We start from the raw sequence: 20,168 nt of genomic DNA on the forward strand, positions 1-20,168 counted from the left end.
TCGTACAAACTGGAAAGACCTTATTTTTAATGAAGTAACCCCCCTAAGGTGGAGAAGGCTATGTCCGCCATCAGAGCGATATTTTCGGGGGGCGGCTTAGAGCGAGTTCCTAAAACGGCTTATGCCTTTTTGCATTGCATCAACGTGGGGAAAACAAATCGTGATCTCGATCGTCCGCCACGTTCCTCTCCTGAATCGTAATCTCTCATCACAGCAGATTCTTCAGTATGTGATCCACCGCCTGAGGGAAGTCGGCACAGGTCAGGTGAGGCGCCGGGGTGATTCTGGACTCATCGCCTATCCTGTACTTCCCTGTGAAGTAGAAGAGACGGAAAATATCAAAACTACAACTCCCAGCATTGCTGCTGGATGCCACAAGAGCTCGGCGGGTGGCTGCCAATGAGCAGTAACCCAGACACGTAAAGAAAAAGCCCCCAACAGGTGTAGATCATATTCCGTCCTTTCTAAACAAGCAGTGCTGCAGTGTAAAGCATGAGGGAGCATCAAACCGCCTCGGATGGAACAAGGGGTATATATGGGGCAGATCCGATAACAGATACGTACCGGTTTTTACTAGTATCCCCAGCATGCCAGTGTCCTGTGCACCCCCAATATCATCCCTGCAGTCCTGTATGGAAAAGAAAATCCAAATACATAAACCTGTATTTAACAGAGGCTGAGATGCAAAACGTGGTCGGCCCTGAAGACCCCAATCATCACCTCCCAGCATGGAGGGATCATGATCAGACTGATCTTTAAAGGGTTATTCCCGTCTCCAAGATCCTATCCCAATATGTAGCAGGTGTAATAATAATATTAGTAAATTGTATAGTTCTTCTGATTCTCTGTCACTTACCCCATGTGCAGGGCAAGCATCCATGGTTACGACCACTCTCAAAATGTCAATCAGTTGATCGTGTTCGTAACCATGGAGATCTAAGCTACTACAATGCACATGGGGTAAGCGACATAGCAAATCAGAAGAACTATACCACATTTCTAATTGGAGGTGTTTGCTAATATTATTATTAATAATATGGATAGGATACCCTTTTAATGTTCCGAAGCAAAGTAGATGTGATTTCATGAAAAAAAAAAAATATGTAAAAGAAATGCTTTTCTGTTGTTAAGTTCATATTCAATGCATTTCAGTACGAAGAAAAAATAATGCATAAAAAATACCGCATCAAATAGACTCAATAATCAGGGCTCTTTGGTGCAGACATCTGCAGGGAATGTGGATTAAAAAAAAAAAAAAAAGGAAAAAGCAGCTTGTACACTATGAGTGAACACAGCCTTAACCTTGACTCCATCAAATACCTGCATATTCAGATCAAGATGGTAAAGAGCCGTTATTACCAGGACAGTCCACAAGAGGGCAGCGCTACATTTCAAATGCTATCAATCTAACTGGAGAGAAATGTAGCAGAGCCGCCTGCGCTCACTGCCCGCTGCACCGCCTACAGCCTAGGTGTGATGGATGAAGAGATATAGATGAGATATGGGATACATAGAAAGAAACCTAGATAAATGCACTTACGTCCCCTATCATTACCGCCTCCTCCGGGCAGCAGTCGGTGCTCCTCAAGGCTTCAAGGAAGAAAGTCTTCTCTGGTTTTCCCACCACGATGGCCTTAGTGTCTGTCGCGTATTCCAAAGCTGTCACAAATGGGCCGGGACCCAGCGCTAAGCCGTCCTTCTTCTTGTAATACCTGGCCTTGTGTATGGCTATGATGGGGGCGCCGTCCAGCGCCAGTCTGGAAAGACAAGGATGGAGAAGTGTAAGGGGACATTGCCGAGTACATGTTTTATCAGGGGGGGGGGTCTACTGACATGATTTTTTACAGCTGTGCCCGCCTATTTGTGCAGCTACCATGGCAATTAAAAAAGACCCTGTGTCACAATGGGGCCCCCCAGCACTAAATTCATTAATACACGTCTATAGGGGGATCTTGGCTCTTAAAGGAGAGGTCTGGATTAGGAAGCCTATTGTAAAGGAATGCTGAGTAAAGTAAGGGGGTCCTTATCCTGACCCTTACGTATCATGGAGGATATGGCATGTCCACCTACCATAGAGCGCTTTCTGATGAATGAGCAAACTGCTTTTGAAGAGGTTTTAATATTAGGAAACCCTTCTAAAAAATAATGCGGGACACTCCCTTTAAAGACGCCCTGTCACTTGCCATAAATATGATTACTTTTTTTCTTATCTGGTGTAAACGCCGCCATTCTCCTGAATCCGATGACGTTTCTCTTTTGTTCCTGCGCCTCTCCGTTCCTGAGATATGGCCCATTTCTTCGCTGTATGTATTTTTATCCAAGTGGGCGTGGATCTCATCCTGAGGGCCACACCCAATTGGTTAAAAAGACTAAATGTATACACAGGGTAAAAGGGGTCATATCTCAGGAACGGAGAGGCGCAGGGATAAAAGAATAACATCGCCGGATTCAGGAGAACAGCGGCATTTACACCAAGTGAAAAAAAAAAAAAATACATATTTATGGCAAGTGACGGGTTGTTTTTAAAGGGGGTGTCCAATTTGGACATAACCTTTTTGTTAGAAAGGTTCCCCTACAATGAGATTGAAAATGCTTCTTAAAAAGTAATTGGCTGAACGCTGATCGAGCAGAAGGCTGATCCTTCCTAATAAGCCCCGTACGTATGCACGCTCCATTCTGCTGAGTGTGCAGCATGGACCTGTGTAGGTTGTAGAGTATAGGGTTAATCCCAGGTTGAAGCAGAGCCCTTCATTACAGCAAGCACATTTATGACCCTAGCTCAGATCTCAGGATACATCAGTGATGAGCGCCGCCACGCTCAGTGACCTGCAGCAATTCAGATGGGAGAGGATGGGAGTAATAGGATACATGGTAAGTGCAACTAATAATGCCTTCCTACTCATAGTGGCTCTGCCCGAGTAGACAGCACGAGCCATTGACCTAACTGCTCAGCTGTGTATGACCCCGCCCACACCACTGATTCGCAGCTTCCTGTGTACACTGTCAGCAAGCTGCCAATCAGTGCTGGGGGCGGGGTTACACAGTTTAGCTGGACAGGTCTGCACCTGAGATCTAGTCCTGCAGTGATAATCTCCTGCTGATGAAACACTGATTGTATTGAAACTACAGCACACAGCCTGATAAGTGACCCATCGCTGGAATCGGGGTCTCTGCCCCTACATCATGGTGCTCTCAGATTAACTAGAAAAAAAACAACCTGCTGACAGATTTTCCCACATAGGACATTTAACGCGTATCAATGTATGATGGCAGATCAGTAGAATGGAGGTCCCGAGTCTTGTGTGGAGCATAGACAGGACACGTAGAATACACGGGAAGTGGCGCATGGGTTATTACATGGGCAAATGGCAGTAAGACCATTGACCTGGGCAAGAGCGGGGTTCATTCTGCCCTTCGCATGCTTCTAGAGAAAAGGAAAACTGTGAATGATGCAGCATATAAGTTATAGAAGGCAGCAATTCAACAGAGAACATGGCTTTATATCTCTGGGGTGATAAGATAAGAGAAGAAGGGAGATTAGATAACACATGGGCCTGATGTCCCTGCACATCATGACCTCCCTCACGCTACAGTGCACCCGGGAGGGCAGTCAGTCTGGAAGTTAGTGGTGAGGACACACAACACTTTCATTTCTCCATTTTTAGGTCAGAATTTTGAACAAAAAAAAATGTATAAAAAAAAAATAGTATTAAAAAAACCCTGTAAAAATGTAGCATAAAATAAATGAACATTTAAAATGAATAAAAAATAAAATTTTGGCAATGATGACGGAGGTCAATTTTACTTTTCCATTTTTGTCACAATTTTGTACAGCAAAAAAAATACAATAAAAACACGGAAATAAAATGAAAAAAAAAAAAACCGTATAAAGCAATGAAAATAAAATAGCAATAAAGTAAAGGAGAATAAAGTCTTATAACAAAGAAGTGGGTATATGTAGAGAACCGCTGGTATCAGATACTGTGGAGCAGATAGTGGTAATGTTCAAAATTAATTTTAATTTTATTCTGTACTAATAAAAAACAAACACATATAAAGTCCCAGGGACCTATTACTGCAAATGGGTCAATAATATATCTACTATATAATTGTCTAAGGGTCACTTCCATCTTTCTGTCTGTCCTTCTGTCTGTCTGTCACGGATATTCATTGGTTGCGGCCTATGTCTGTCATGGAATCCAAGTCGTTGATTGGTCTCGCCAGCTGCCTGTCATGGCTGCTGAGACCAATCAGCGACAGCCACAGTCCGATTAGTTCCTCCCTATTCCCCTACAGTCAGTGCCCGGCGCCCGCTCCATACTCCCCTGCAGTCAGTGCCCGTCGCCCGCTCCATACTCCCCGCAGTCAGTGCCCGGCGCCCGCTCCATACTCTCCGCAGTCAGTGCCCGTTGCCCGCTCCATACTCCCCGCAGTCAGTGCCTGGCGCCCGCTCCATACTCCCTGCAGTCAGTGCCCGTCGCCCGCTCCATACTCCCCGCAGTCAGTGCCTGGCGCCCGCTCCATACTCCCCACAGTCAGTGCCTGGCGCCCGCTCCATACTCCCTGCAGTCAGTGCCCGTCGCCCGCTCTATACTCCCCGCAGTCAGTGCCCGTCGCCCGCTCCATACTCCCCGCAGTCAGTGCCTGGCGCCCGCTCCATACTCCCTGCAGTCAGTGCCCGTTGCCCGCTCCATACTCCCCGCAGTCAGTGCCTGGCGCCCGCTCCATACTCCCTGCAGTCAGTGCCCATCGCCTGCTCCATACTCCCCACAGTCAGTGCCCGTCGCCCGCTCCATACTCCCCGCAGTCAGTGCCCATTGCCCGCTCCATACTCCCCGCAGTCAGTGCCCGTCGCCCGCTCCATACTCCCTGCAGTCAGTGTCCCCGGCGCCCGCTCCATACTCCCCGCAGTCAGTGCCCGTTGCCCGCTCCATACTCCCCACAGTCAGTGCCTGGCGCCCGCTCCATACTCCCCGCAGTCAGTGCCCGTTGCCCGCTCCATACTCCCTGCAATCAGTGTCCCCGGCGCCCGCTCCATACTCCCCGCAGTCAGTGCCCGTTGCCCGCTCCATACTCCCCGCAGTCAGTGCCTGGCGCCCGCTCCATACTCCCTGCAGTCAGTGCCCGGCGCCCGCTCCATACTCCCCGCAGTCAGCGCCTGCTCCATACTCCCCTCCGGTCACCGCTCACACAGGGTTAATGCCAACGGTAACGGACTGCGTTATGCCGCGGGTAACTCACACTCTGTTACCGCCGCTATTAACCCTGTGTGACCAAGTTTTTACTATTGATGCTGTCTATGCAGCATCAATAGTAAAAAGATCTAATATTAAAAATAATTAAAAAAAACAAAAAACCTGCTATTCTCACCTTCCGTAGACCGACGATGCGCTCCCGCCAGCTTCCGATCCGAGAGATGCATCGCGAAATTACCCAGAAGACTTAGCGGTCTCGTGAGACCGCTAAGTGATCTGGGTAATTTTGCAATGCATCCTGGGAACGCAAGATGGCGGCAACCGCGCACATTGTCAGAAGTTCGCTAGATCTACACTGGATCCCGTCGGGTGAGTATATAACTATTTTCTATTTTAATTATTTTTTTTAACAGGGATATGGTGCCCACACTGCTGTATACTACGTGGGCTTTGTTAGATACCGTGTTGCTGCTATATACTACCTGGCCAGTGTTAGATACTATGTGGGCTGTGTTCTATACTACGTGGGCTGTGCTATATACTGTGTGGGCTGTTATATACTACGTGGGCTGTGTTATTTACTGCGTGGCCTATATTAACGCATCGGGTATTCTACGATATGTATGTATGTATATAGCAGCCACATGGTATATACCACAGGACACGTAGTACTCCTATATACAGTACTACGTGGCCTGTGCTATATACTATGTGGCTATATACATACATATTCTAGAATACCCGATGCGTTAGAATCGGCCCACCATCTACTATATATATATATAAATACCTGGAACAACATAATACAGTATGTGCCCTGTGCCCCCTATGGAAACATGGTCCTGGTACAGCAGCGAGTAGTCACAGGAGAATATCAGAATCGGGTCAGAAAACAAACTATCGAGATACCGAGAAATACAGGTCCTTCTCAAAAAATTAGCATATAGTGTTAAATTTCATTATTTACCATAATGTAATGATTACAATTAAACTTTCATATATTATAGATTCATTATCCACCAACTGAAATTTGTCAGGTCTTTTATTGTTTTAATACTGATGATTTTGGCATACAACTCCTGATAACCCAAAAAACCTGTCTCAATAAATTAGCATATTTCACCCATCCAATCAAATAAAAGTGTTTTTTAATAACAAACAAAAAAACCATCAAATAATAATGTTCATTAATGCACGCAATACTTGGTCGGGAATCCTTTGGCAGAAATGACTGCTTCAATGCGGCGTGGCATGGAGGCAATCAGCCTGTGACACTGCTGAGATGTTATGGAGGCCCAGGATGCTTCAATAGCGGCCTTAAGCTCATCCAGAGTGTTGGTTCTTGCGTCTCTCAACTTTCTCTTCACAATATCCCACAGATTCTCTATGGGGTTCAGGTCAGGAGAGTTGGCAGGCCAATTGAGCACAGTAATACCATGGTCAGTAAACCATTTACCAGTGGTTTTGGCACTGTGAGCAGGTGCCAGGTCGTGCTGAAAAATGAAATCTTCATCTCTATAAAGCATTTCAGCCGATGGAAGCATGAAGTGCTCCAAAATCTCCTGATAGCTAGCTGCATTGACCCTGCCCTTGATGAAACACAGTGGACCAACACCAGCAGCTGACATGGCACCCCACACCATCACTGACTGTGGGTACTTGACACTGGACTTCAGGCATTTTGGCATTTCCTTCTCCCCAGTCTTCCTCCAGACTCTGGCACCTTGATTTCCGAATGACATGCAAAATTTGCTTTCATCAGAAAAAAGTACTTGGGACCACTTAGCAACAGTCCAGTGCTGCTTCTCTGTAGCCCAGGTCAGGCGCCTCTGCCGCTGTTTATGGTTCAAAAGTGGCTTTACCTGGGGAATGCGGCACCTGTAGCCCATTTCCTGCACACGCCTGTGCACGGTGGCTCTGGATGTTTCCACACCAGACTCAGTCCACTGCTTCCTCAGGTTCCCCAAGGTCTGGAATCGGTCCTTCTCCACAATCTTCCTCAGGGTCCGGTCTCCTCTTCTCGTTGTACAGCGTTTTCTGCCACATTGTTTCCTTCCAACAGACTTACCATTGAGGTGCCTTGATACAGCACTCTGGGAACAGCCTATTTGTTGAGAAATTTCTTTCTGGGTCTTACCCTCTTGCTTGAGGGTGTCAATGATGGCCTTCTTGACATCTGTCAGGTCGCTAGTCTTACCCATGATGGGGGTTTTGAGTAATGAACCAGGCAGGGAGTTTATTAAAGCCTCAGGTATCTTTTGCATGTGTTTAGAGTTAATTAGTTGATTCAGAAGATTAGGGTAATAGGTCGTTTAGAGAACCTTTTCTTGATATGCTAATTTATTGAGACAGGTTTTTTGGGTTATCAGGAGTTGTATGCCAAAATCATCAGTATTAAAACAATAAAAGACCTGACAAATTTCAGTTGGTGGATAATGAATCTATAATATATGAAAGTTTAATTGTAATCATTACATTATGGTAAATAATGAAATGTAACACTATATGCTAATTTTTTGAGAAGGACCTGTATAGCAAGATGTGTGATAATCAGGAGACGGCATATTAATGGTACGTGGTAACGATCACGCAGAAGAATGCACATTCTAAAAAATATAGCGTCTCCTTACTGCTGGATACATGTGTTATGTTTGCTAATGACAGGTGTTATGAAGGCAATCCAGAAACACAGTGTGCTTAGAGATCAGAGCGCACACAGTGATCTGACAAATACCCAAAAATACAAGAACGAGCTCTGAGACGTGGAAACTCTGTAGACTGCACACCTGATCCTATCCTAAACACAACTAAAAGCGGCTGTGGATTGCGCCTAACAACTACCTAGGCAACTCGGCACAGCCTAAGAAACTAGCTAGCCTGAAGATAGAAAAATAGGCCTGACTTGCCCCAGAGAAATTCCCCAAAGGAAAAGGCAGCCCCCCACATATAATGACTGTGAGTAAGATGAAAAGACAAAACGTAGGGATGAAATAGATTCAGCAAAGTGGGGCCCGATATTCTAGGACAGAGCGAGGACAGTAAAGCGAACTTTGCAGTCTACAAAAAACCCTAAAGCAAAACCACGCAAAGGGGGCAAAAAAACCCCACCGTGCCGAACTAACGGCACGGCGGTACACCCTTTGCGTCTCAGAGCTTCCAGCAAAACAAAAGACAAGCTGGACAGAAAAAAAAGCAACAAAAAGCAAAAAGCACTTAGCTATACAGAGCAGCAGGTCACAGGAACAATCAGGAGAAGCTCAGATCCAACACTGAAACATTGACAAGGAGCAAGGATAGCAGCATCAGGCGGAGTTAAGTAATGAAGCAGTTAACGAGCTCACCAGAACACCTGAGGGAGGAAGCTCAGAAGCTGCAGTACCACTTGTGACCACAGAAGTGAATTCAGCCACAGAATTCACAACATACATGTAAGGGGGCCATTAGGGAAATGTGTCCATAATAAGATATATGGCTCTCCATGTGTTTCCTCTTGCAAGATTCTTCAGGAGAGACTATAAGGCTGGTGCAGTCCTCCTAGCACCATGCTTTACATGTTATGCCATCGGTCATCCATTGGACTCCCTGCGCACGTTATATTGTACAGCGTCACCTTTCCTATTGTTGTTCTTTCTTACTTGAGTATATTACACTTCATATTGATGGGCTGTACCCCGGAGTCCCTCTCTACTGCTCTCCGCCATGTGCAACTGTGGGGTGACTACTTGTTTCTTATATAAGGGGATGGAGAAATATATCACTATATTGATAGATAGATAGATAGATAGATAGATAGATAGATAGATAGATAGATAGATAGATATTAGATAAATAGATAGATATTAGATAGATAGATATTAGATAGATAGATATGGGATAGATAATAAATAGATAGATAATAGATAGATAATAGATAGATAGATATTAGATAAATAGATATTAGATAAATAGAACGATATTAGATAGATAGATATGGGATAGATAGATAATAGATAGATAGATAGATAATGGATAGATAATAAATAGATAGACAGATAATATATACATAGTAGATAGATGATAGATAATAGGTAGATAATAGATAGATAGATAATAAATATATGATAGATAGATAATAGATAGATATGAGATAAATAAGCAGATATGAAACAGATATTAGATAGAAATAAAAAAAGAAATCTAGATAGATATAGAAAAAGCAAAAAATGAAATGGCACAAGCAATGACTACATGCAGTTGGTAGGTGTCGGCCTACAGGTTACACCAAGTAACCTAATAATATAATGGCAGAAAAGCAGCAGCACACTGTAGGAATATAAAAAAAAAAGTGAACAAACGTTTAATTTGCCATGTGTGTACATGGGACGGGCAAAATAGTGGATAAACAACTTGTGGCAAGTAACAGGTGTGGGCAATATGAAAATCACACCTGAAACCAGATAAAAAGGGGAGAAGTTGACTCTTTGCCTTGTATGTCTGTGTGTGCCACATTAAGCATGGAGAACAGAAAGAGGTGAAGAGAACTGTCTGAGGACTTGAGAATCAAAATTGTCGACAGATTCTTTGCGCTGACACCGATGCCCCCCCGAGTCTGCAGCACAGCTTGAATTTCTTTGGATCTTGATTGGGGCTGCTTACCCACCATCCAGACTATTCTGCGTTGCAACTTTTCATCACTTTTTCTCTGCCGTCCAGGGAGATTAGCTACAGTGCCATGGTTTGTAAACTTTTTTGAGTACATTGCGAACCGTGAACAAAGGAACATCAAGATCTCTGGGGATGGACTTGTAATCTCGAGATTGTTGACACACTGACGAGCAAAAGGGTAACAATGTTTTGAACGTCTGACTTTCAGGCTCCATATCTCACCATCCACTATTGCTTTGAATGTGCCATCATTTTATAGACAATCAAGCTGTCCTGCAGGCTCTTGATGCATTGGTGTCAGCGCAAACTATCCATCAACATTTGAATGAATGAAACGCTATGGTGGGAGACCCAGGTGGACCCCACTACTGACAGAGAGACATAAAAAAGCCAGACTGCAGTTTGTGACGTTGTACATGAGTAAGCCGAAATCCTTCTGGGATAGTGTTTTGTGGACAGATGAGACCAAGATGGAGCTTTTTGGTAAAGCACATCATTCTACTGTTTACTGAAAACGGAATGAAACCTACATTGGAAAATTACCAAAGGATTTTGGGTCGCAATGTAGTGTCAAGTGTCAGAAAGCTGCGTTGGCGTTTTAGGACAAAGACCCCAACATAGTTCAAGAAGCCTCCAGAAATGGATGGAAACAAAGCCCTAGAGAGTCCTGAAGAGTCCAGATCTAAATCCCATTGAACACCTATGAAGAGATCTTAAAATTGCTGTTTGGAGAAGGTGTCTTCAAATATGAGAGATCTGGAGAAGTCTGCAAAAGAAAAGTGCTCCAAAATTCCAGTTAGGAGGTGTAAGAAGCTTGTGGATGGTTATAGGAAGCGATTGATTGCAGTTATTTACTCCAAAGGGTGTGCAACCAAATATTAAGTTGAGGGTGCCAACAATTTTGTTGGGCCCATTTTGGGGGCTTTGTGTAGAATTGTGTCCAACTTGCCTTTTTCTCTCAGTTTTTTGTGTTGTTCCAATTCAAAGAAAGGAAATAAACGTGTGTATAACAAAACAGGTGTAAGTGCAATAATTTTCTGACAGAAATAATTCATTTTCTGGAACAATTTCAAGGGTGCCAACACTTTCGGCCATGACTGTATATCTAATATATAATTGCCTAGAATACTACTTCCTGCAATTTGTGCCAACTTCCGTGGCTTTGTCCGGAGATAATGTCCGGAGCTAATGTCCGGAGCTAATGTCCGGAGCTAATGTCCGGAGATAATGTCCGGAGATAATGTCCGGAGCTAATGTCCGGAGCTAATGTCCGGAGATAATGTCCGGAGATGATGTCCGGAGCTAATGTCCGGAGATAAGTGACGTCAACAGTGTCCAGTGTCTGATTGGTTGCCGCCTGCTGCGAGCGACCAATCAGAAACGTGCCGTACTGTGACACACTCCGCCCGCCATTTTGGTGTGATTTTTGAATTTTTACCTCACAGCAAGTTTCTACTGCGTGGAGGCGGGCCCAGTGACGTTGCTCTTCAAGCTCCTGCCGAATTTCGTCAAAAAAATGATAATACCATTTACCAAAACTATATATATTTAGTTGTGAAGTGGTTCAGTGACATTTTCACACCAATTTTGAACTTTTGTTTGGTGTTTTCTCCATATACTGCCTATTATTCACTGACTGTTATACTGAGAGACTGCCGTTTATTAACCTCTTCTTTGCCACATTGGGTATATTGCTCTATTATTTGCCGCATAAGGACATTGTCCATTATTGCCCAGCAATTTCTCTGCAATATAAACTGCCTATTTATTAATATCTGCATTCCTGCAAAGAACTATTGCCTATTATTAACTGGCTATTTTCCTACTACCTGACACTGCCTCTTATTAACCTGTTGTTTGCCACCACCACGCTTAAAGCTGTTTAGCTTAGCCAACATGAGCTCTAATAGTAAGGATACTAATGACACAGAGCCCAAAGCTGCTGATGGCGCACGTAAGATTAGGTCTGATAGAAAGTATACTAATAATGCAGAGCAAAAAGACGCCGATGCCGCACGTAAGCGCAAACAGCGTGCTAACAAGAGTACAGAGGATATATGCAAGCGCATGGACACTGTTAAGTATATTAATGACACAGAGTCCAAAGCTTATGATGGCGCACGTAAGATCAGGTCTGATATAAAGTATGGTAATGATGCAGAGCGAAAAGCCGTCGATGCCGCACGTAAGCGCAAACAGCGTGTTAACAAGAGTACAGAGGATACATGCAAGCGCCTGGATACTGTTAAGTATACTAATGACACAGAGTCCAAAGCTGCTGATGGCGCACGTAAGATCAGGTCTGATAATAAGTATACCAATGACGCTGAGCGAAAAGCCGCCGATGCCGCACGTAAGCACAAACAGCGTGGTAACGAGACTACAGAGGACAGACATAAGCGCCTGGACACTGTTAATGCTGCTTGCAATAAACGCATTACTAATGAGTCTTTTGAGGAAAAAACTAATCGATTAAGTAATAAAGCTGCTGCTGCACGCTCTCAACGTTGCAAACATAATATTTCCACGTCCTCAGTCATAGATTCTGCCCACAATACAGCTTCTTTGTCTCCATTCATAGAATGTGTGCAGCTTGAAGCTCCTTTAACCGTTGGTAAATCTGCACGTAAGAGCAAACACTGTCCTACTTACACTCCAAATGATAAACGCCGTCGCCTGCACACTGTTAAGTCTGCTTATAAGACATGCTTCACACCTGACTCTACTAAGGCAACAAACAAACCATTACCAAATGCAGCTGGTGCACGCCGTGAATGGCGCAAAAAAACCGCTTGCACCTCCATATTAATAAACTCTGACCACGATACACCTTCCAACTCCTCAGTGATCGTCTGATGTCTTTCATCCTTCCCCTCATAAGCATGTTCATGGATCCTGTGTAACTGTACCTTAAATAACAAGAATTGTCAAGAGCTGGTGAGTGCAGCCATTTTTTGTTCTTTCTTACTATTATTTATTAATTGTATTATTCTTACATTTGAATAAATAAAGTATATATGGATTCTAGACTCCCGATTCTTTAGAATCGGGCTGCCATCTAGTTGATAGATATGTAGATAGATATCTGAGATATACACCGTGTGCAAAATTATTAGGCAAGTTGTATTTTAGAGGATTATTTTTATTATTGATCAACAACTATGTTGTTGATCAATCAACCCAAAAGACTCAAATATCAAAGCTTAATATTTTTGGAAGTTGGAGCGGGGTTTTTTTAGATTTGGCTAACTTAGGAGGATATCGGTTTGTGCAGGTAACTATTACTGTGCAGAATTATTAGGCAACTTAATAAAATATAATCCTATCTCACTTGTTTATTTTCACCAGGTAAACCAATATAACTGCACAAAATTTCGAAAAAAACATTTCTAACATGCAAAAACAAAATCCAAAAAAATGAGTGCCCAATATAGCCCCCTTTCTTTATGATGACACTCAGCAGCCTCCATCCATAGGTTCTGTCAGTTGCTTGATCTGTTTACGATGAACATTGCGTCCAGCAGCCACCACAGCCTCCAGACACTGCTCCGAGAGGTGGACTGTTCTCCCTCCCTGTAGATCTCACATTTTATGAGGGACCACAGGTTCTCTATGGGGTTCAGATAAGGTGAACAAGGGGGCCATGCCATTATTTTTTCTTCTTTGAGACCTTTACTGGCCAGCCACGCTGTGGAGTAGTTGGAGGCATGTGATGGAGCATTGTCCTGCATGAAAATCATGTTTTTCTTGAATGATACCGACTTCTTCCTTTACCACTGCTTGAAGAAGTTGTCTTCCAGAATCTGGCAGTAGGTCCGGGAGTTGAGCTTCACTCCATCCTCAACCCGAAAAGGTCCCACAAGTTCATCTTTGATGATCCCAGCCCATACCAGTACCCCACCTCCACCTTGCTGGCGTCTGAGTCGGAGTGGAGCTCTCTGCCCTTTACTGATCCAGCCTCTGGCCCATCCATCTGGCCCATCAAGAGTCACTCTCATTTCATCAGTCCATAAAACCTTTGAAAAGTCAGTATTAAGATATTTCTTCGCCCAGCCTTGACATTTTACCTTATGTTTCTTGTTCAGAGATGGTCGTTTTTCAGCCTTCCTTACCTTGGCCATGTCCCTGAGTATCGCACACCTTGTGCTTTTTGTTACTCCAGTAACGTTGCAGCTCTGAAATATGGCAAAACTGGTGGCAAATGGCATCTTGGCAGCTTCACGCTTGATTTTCCTCAATTCATGGCAAGTTATTTTGCGCCTTTTTTTGCCCAACACGCTTCTTGCGACACTGTTGGCTATTTGCCATGAAACGCTTGATTGTTCGGTGATCACGCCTCAAAAGTTTGGCAATTTCAAGACTGCTGCATCCCTCTGCAAGACATCTCACAATTTTGGACTTTTCAGAGCCGTCAAATCTCTCTTCTGACCCATTTTGCCAAAGAAAAGGAAGTTGCCTAATAATTAAGCACACCTTATATAGGGTTTTGATGTCATTAGACAACACCTCTCCTCATTACAGAGATGCACATCACATGATTTACTTACGGTAATTGGTAGTTGGCTCTCAAGCCTGAACAGCTTGGAGTAGGACAACAAGTATAAAAAGTATCATGTGATCAAAATACTGTACAACTTGCCTAATAATTCTGCACACAGTGTAGATGTTATATAAATACAGATAGTCATAGACCGATGGACTGGCTGATGGATATCTAGATACACTGAAAGAAAGACATATAGATAGAGCTGATAAGTAGATATTAAATAGACAGAGACACAGATGAATAGATACATATGATGGCTGCAATAGATATAGATATGAGATAGATAATAGATAGAAAATCGATAGATAGATAGATAGATAGATAGATAGATAGATAGATAAATGATACATAATAGGCAGGTAGATAGATGATAGATAATAGATAGATAGATAATAGATAGATGATAGATAATATATAGATGATAGATAATAGATAAATAGATGATAGATAATAGATAGATAGATGATAGATAATAGATAGATAGATAGATAACAGATAGATAGATAATAGATAGATGATAGATAATATATAGATAGATGATAGATAATAGATAGATAGATACATAACAGATAGATAGATAATAGATAGATGATAGATAATAGATAGATAGATGATAGATAGATAGATAGATAGATAATAGATAGATGATAGATAATATATAGATAGATGATAGATAATAGATAGATAGATACATAACAGATAGATAGATAATAGATACTAGTTAGATGATAGATAGAGCTAGATAGATAATACATAGATATGAGATAGAGACTCGGTCATCGCCTTGGTTCACACTTTCTGATTTGCTCCACATTTAGTAGAACAGCCAGATGTCACGTATGGAGGCCATGCAGGACGCCGCTATTCCCGTCACCAGAACATTAAAGGGGTTGTCCAACAGATAAACAATTATTTTAAAAAGGCTCGGATGGGTTAATAACATCGGCTACAGTAAACGTCCACAGCTGACGGATAATTGGGGCACGGGCCGCGCACGGCTTTGTGTGGGCTCCTTATTACAGTCCCCGCGCGGACGGAGCAGATTTTGGCGCGTTAACGAGTCCCTCCGGAGCGGGGAGGATTAATCCGTCTGTTAACCCCTTCCCGACCCATGACGCCACGTAGGCGTCATGAAAGTCGGTGCCATTCCGACCCATGACGCCTATGCGGCGTCATGGAAAGATCGCGTCCCTGCAGATCGGGTGAAAGGGTTAACTCCCATTTCACCCGATCTGCAGGGACAGGGGGAGTGGTAGTTTAGCCCAGGGGGGGTGGCTTCACCCCCTCGTGGCTACGATCGCTCTGATTGGCTGTTGAAAGTGAAACTGCCAATCAGAGCGATTTGTAATATTTCACCCATTATAACGGGTGAAATATTACAATCCAGCCATGGCCGATGCTGAAATATCATCGGCCATGGCTGGAAATACTAGTGTGCCCCCACCCCACCCCACCGATCGCCCCCGCAGCCCCCCGATCTGGCCGGTACACTGCTCCGGCTCCCCTCCGTCCAGTGCTCCGCTCCCCCCCGTGCTCGTGCCCGCTCCCCCCGTGCTCCAATCACCCCCCCGTGCTCCAATCACCCCCCCTGCACTCCGATCCACCCCCCCCCCCGTGCTCCGTTCCACCCCCCCGTGCTCCGTTCCAGCCCCCCCGTGCTCCGTTCCACGCCCCCCGCGCTCCGTTCCACCCCTCCCGCGCTCCGATTCCCCCCCCCGTGCTCCGATCCCCCCCCCCGTGGTCCCCCCCCGACCCTATCATACTTACCGATCCAGCCGTGGTCCCGTCCGTCTTCTCCCGGGCGCCGCCATCTTCCAAAATGGCGGGCGCATGCGCAGTGCGCCCGCCGAATCTGCCGGCCGGCAGATTCGTTCCAAAGTGCATTTTGATCACTGAGATATAATCTATCTCAGTGATCAAAATAAAAAAAATAATAAATGACCCCCCCCCCCCCTTTGTCACCCCCATAGGTAGGGACAATAAAAAAATAAAGAAATTTTTTTTTTCCACTGTTAGAATAGGGTTAGGGTTAGGGTTAGGGTTAGGGTTAGGGGTAGGGTTAGGGGTAGGGTTAGGGCTAGGGTTAGGGCTAGGGGTAGGGTTAGGGGTAGGGGTAGGGGTAGGGTTAGGGGTAGGGTTAGGGGTAGGGTTAGGGCTAGGGTTAGGGTTAGGGTTAGGAATGTGCACACGTATTCTGGTCCTCTGCGGATTTTTCCGCTGCGGATTTGATAAATCCGCAGTGCTAAACCGCTGCGGATTTATGGCGGATTTACCGCGTTTTTTTCTGCGCATTTCACTGCGGTTTTACAATTGCGATTTTCTATTGGAGCAGTTGTAAAACCGCTGCGGAATCCGCACAAAGAAGTGACATGCTGCGGAATGTAAACCGCTGCGTTTCCGTGCAGTTTTTCCGCAGCATGTGTACAGCGATTTTTGTTTCCCATACGTTTACATTGAACTGTACACTCATGGGAAACTGCTGCGGATCCGCAGCGTTTTCCGCAGCGTGTGCACATACCTTTAGAATTAGGCCATGTGCACACGGTGCGGATTTGGCTGCGGATTCGCAGCAGTGTTCCATCAGGTTTACAGTACCATGTAAACATATGAAAAACCAAATCCGCTGTGCCCATGGTGCGGAAAATACCGCGCGGGAACGCTGCGTTGTATTTTCCGCAGCATGTCAATTCTTTGTGCGGATTCCGCAGCGTTTTACACCTGTTCCTCAATAGGAATCCGCAGGTGAAATCCGCACAAAAAACACTGGAAATCCGCGGAAAATCCGCAGGTAAAACACAGTGCCTTTTACCCGCAGATTTTTCAAAAATGGTGCGGAAATATCTCACACGAATCCGCAACGTTGGCACATAGCCTTAGGGTTAGGGTTGGAATTAGGGTTGTGGTTATGGTTAGGGGTGTGTTGGGGTTAGGGTTGTGGTTAGGGGTGTGTTGCGGTTAGGGTTGTGATTAGGGTTATGGCTACAGTTGGGATTAGGGTTAGGGGTGTGTTGGGGTTAGTGTTGGAGGTAGAATTGAGGGGTTACCACTGTTTAGGCACATCAGGGGTCTCCAAACGCAACATGGCGCCACCATTGATTCCAGCCAATCTCGTATTCAAAAAGTCAAATGGTGCTCCCTCACTTCCGAGCCCTGACGTGTGCCCAAACAGTGGTTTACCCCCACATATGGGGTACCAGCATACTCAGGACAAACTGCGCAACAATTACTGGGGTCCAATTTCTCCTGTTACCCTTGTGAATCTAAAAAAATGCTTGCTAAAACATAATTTTTGAGGAAAGAAAAATGATTTTTTATTTTCACGGCTCTGCGTTGTAAACGTCTGTGAAGCACTTGGGGGTTCAAAGTGCTCACCACATATCTAGATAAGTTCCTTGGGGGGTCTAGTTTCTAAAATGGGGTCACTTGTGGGGGGTTTCTACTGTTTAGGCACACCAGGGGCTCTGCAAACGCAACGTGACACCCGCAGACCATTCCATCAAAGTCTGCATTTCAAAAGTCACTACTTCCCTTCTGAGCCCCGACGTGTGCCCAAACAGTGGTTTACCCCCACATATGGGGTATCAGCGTACTCAGGAGAAACTGGACAACAACTTTTGGGGTCCAATTTCTCCTGTAACCCTTGGGAAAATAAAAAATTCTGGGCTAAATAATTATTTTTGAGGAAAGAAAACGTATTTATTATTTTCACGGCTCTGCATTATAAACTTCTATGAAGCACTTGGGGGTTCAAAGTGCTCACCACACATCTAGATAAGTTCCTTTGGGGGTCTAGTTTCCAAAATGGGGTCACTTGTGGGGGGTTTCTACTGTTAAGCCACATCAGGGGCTCTGCAAACGCAACGTGACGCCCACAGAGCATTCCATCAAAGTCTGCATTTCAAAACGTCACTACTTCACTTCCGAGCCCCGGCATGTGCCCAAACAGTGATTTACCCCCACATATGGGGTATCAGCGTACTCAGGAGAAACTGGACAACAACTTTTGGGGTCAAATTTCTCCTGTTACCCTTGGGAAAATAAAAAATTGCAGGCTAAAAGATCATTTTTGAGAAAATAATTTTTTTTTTTATTTTCATGGCTCTGCGTTATAAACTTCTGTGAAGCACTTGGGGGTTCAAAGTCCTCACCACACATCTAGATTAGTTCCTTTGGGGGTCTAGTTTCTAAAATGGTGTCATTTCTGGGGGATCTCCAATGTTTAGGCACACAGGGGCTCTCCAAACGTGACATGGTGTCCGCTAATGATTGGAGCTAATTTTCCATTTAAAAAGCCAAATGGCGTGCCATCCCTTCCGAGCCCTGCCGTGCGCCCAAACAGTGGTTTACCCCCACATATGGGGTATCAGCGTACTCAGGACAAACTGGACAACAATATTTGGGGTCCAATTTCTCCTATTATCCTTGGCAAAATAGGAAATTCCAGGCTAAAAAATCATTTTTGAGGAAAGAAAAATTATTTTTTATTTTCATGGCTCTGCGTTATAAACTTCTGTGAAGCACCTGGGGGTTTAAAGTGCTCAATATGCATCTAGATAAGTTCCTTGGGGGGTCTAGTTTCCAAAATGGGGTCACTTGTGGGGGAGCTCCAATGTTTAGGCACACAGGGGCTCTCCAAACGCGACATGGTGTCCGCTAACAATTGGAGCTAATTTTCCATTCAAAAAGTCAAATGGCACGCCTTCTCTTCCGAGCCCTGCCGAGTGCCCAAACAGTGGTTTACCCCCACATATGAGGTATCGGCGTACTCGGGAGAAATTGCCCAACAAATTTTATGATCCATTTTATCCTACTGCCCATGTGAAAATGAGAAAATTGAGGCGAAAAGAATTTTTTTGTGAAAAAAAATAACTTTTTCATTTTTACAGATCAATTTGTGAAGCACCTGAGGGTTTAAAGTGCTCACTAGGCATCTAAATTAGTTCCTTGGGGGGTCTAGTTTCCAAAATGGGGTCACTTGTGGGGGAGCGCCAATGTTTAGGCACACAGGAGCTATCCAAACGCGACATGGTGTCCGCTAACGATGGAAATAATTTTTCATTCAAAAAGTCAAATGGCGCTCCTTCCCTTCCGAGCCTTACCATGTGCCCAAACAGTGGTTTACCCCCACATGTGAGGTATTGGTGTACTCAGGAGAAATTGCCCAACACATTTTAGGATCCATTTTATCCTGTTGCCCATGTGAAAATGAAAAAATTGAGGCTAAAAGAATTTTTTTGTGAAAAAAAAGTACTTTTTCATTTTTACGGATCAATTTGTGAAGCACCTGGGGGTTCAAAGTGCTCACTATGCATCTAAATAAGTTCCTTGGGGCGTCTAGTTTCCAAAATGGGGTCACTTGTGGGGGAGCTCCAATTTTTAGGCACACGGGGGCTCTCCAAACGTGACATGGTGTCCGCTAAAGAGTGGAGCCAATTTTTGATTCAAAAAGTCAAATGGCGCTCCTTCCCTTCCAAGCCCTGCCGTGCGCCAAAACAGTGGTTTACCCCCACATATGAGGTATCAGCGTACTCAGGACAAATTGGACAACAACGTTCGTGGTTCAGTTTCTCCTTTTACCATTGGGAAAATAAAAAAATTGTTGCTAAAAGATAATTTTTGTGACTAAAAAGTTAAATGTTCATTTTTTCCTTCCATGTTGCTTCTGCTGCTGTGAAGCACCTGAAGGGTTAATAAACTTCTTGAATGTGGTTTTGAGTACCTTGAGGGGTGCAGTTTTTAGAATGGTGTCACTTTTGGGTATTTTCAGCCATATAGACCCCTCA

The 20,168-nt window shown here is 44.4% G+C and overlaps 1 protein-coding gene across 1 annotated transcript in view; it reads right to left on the reverse strand.

Moving 5' to 3' along the window:
* The window catches only part of HDHD2 (haloacid dehalogenase like hydrolase domain containing 2), a 30,200-nt gene continuing 10,032 nt past the window's right edge, over positions 1-20,168 (reverse strand). Inside the window, exons 5-7 of the mRNA XM_069746535.1 lie at positions 1,541-1,757; positions 565-628; positions 1-312 (exon numbers count right to left, since the gene is read on the reverse strand). Coding sequence (XP_069602636.1) covers positions 209-312; positions 565-628; positions 1,541-1,757 — 385 coding nt within the window. The 3' untranslated portion in view covers positions 1-208. The remainder of the gene's footprint in view (positions 313-564; positions 629-1,540; positions 1,758-20,168) is intronic.

The sequence above is a fragment of the Ranitomeya imitator genome, chromosome 1 (assembly GCF_032444005.1).
Source record: "Ranitomeya imitator isolate aRanImi1 chromosome 1, aRanImi1.pri, whole genome shotgun sequence".
In the NCBI taxonomy this organism is placed as follows: Eukaryota; Metazoa; Chordata; class Amphibia; order Anura; family Dendrobatidae; genus Ranitomeya; species Ranitomeya imitator.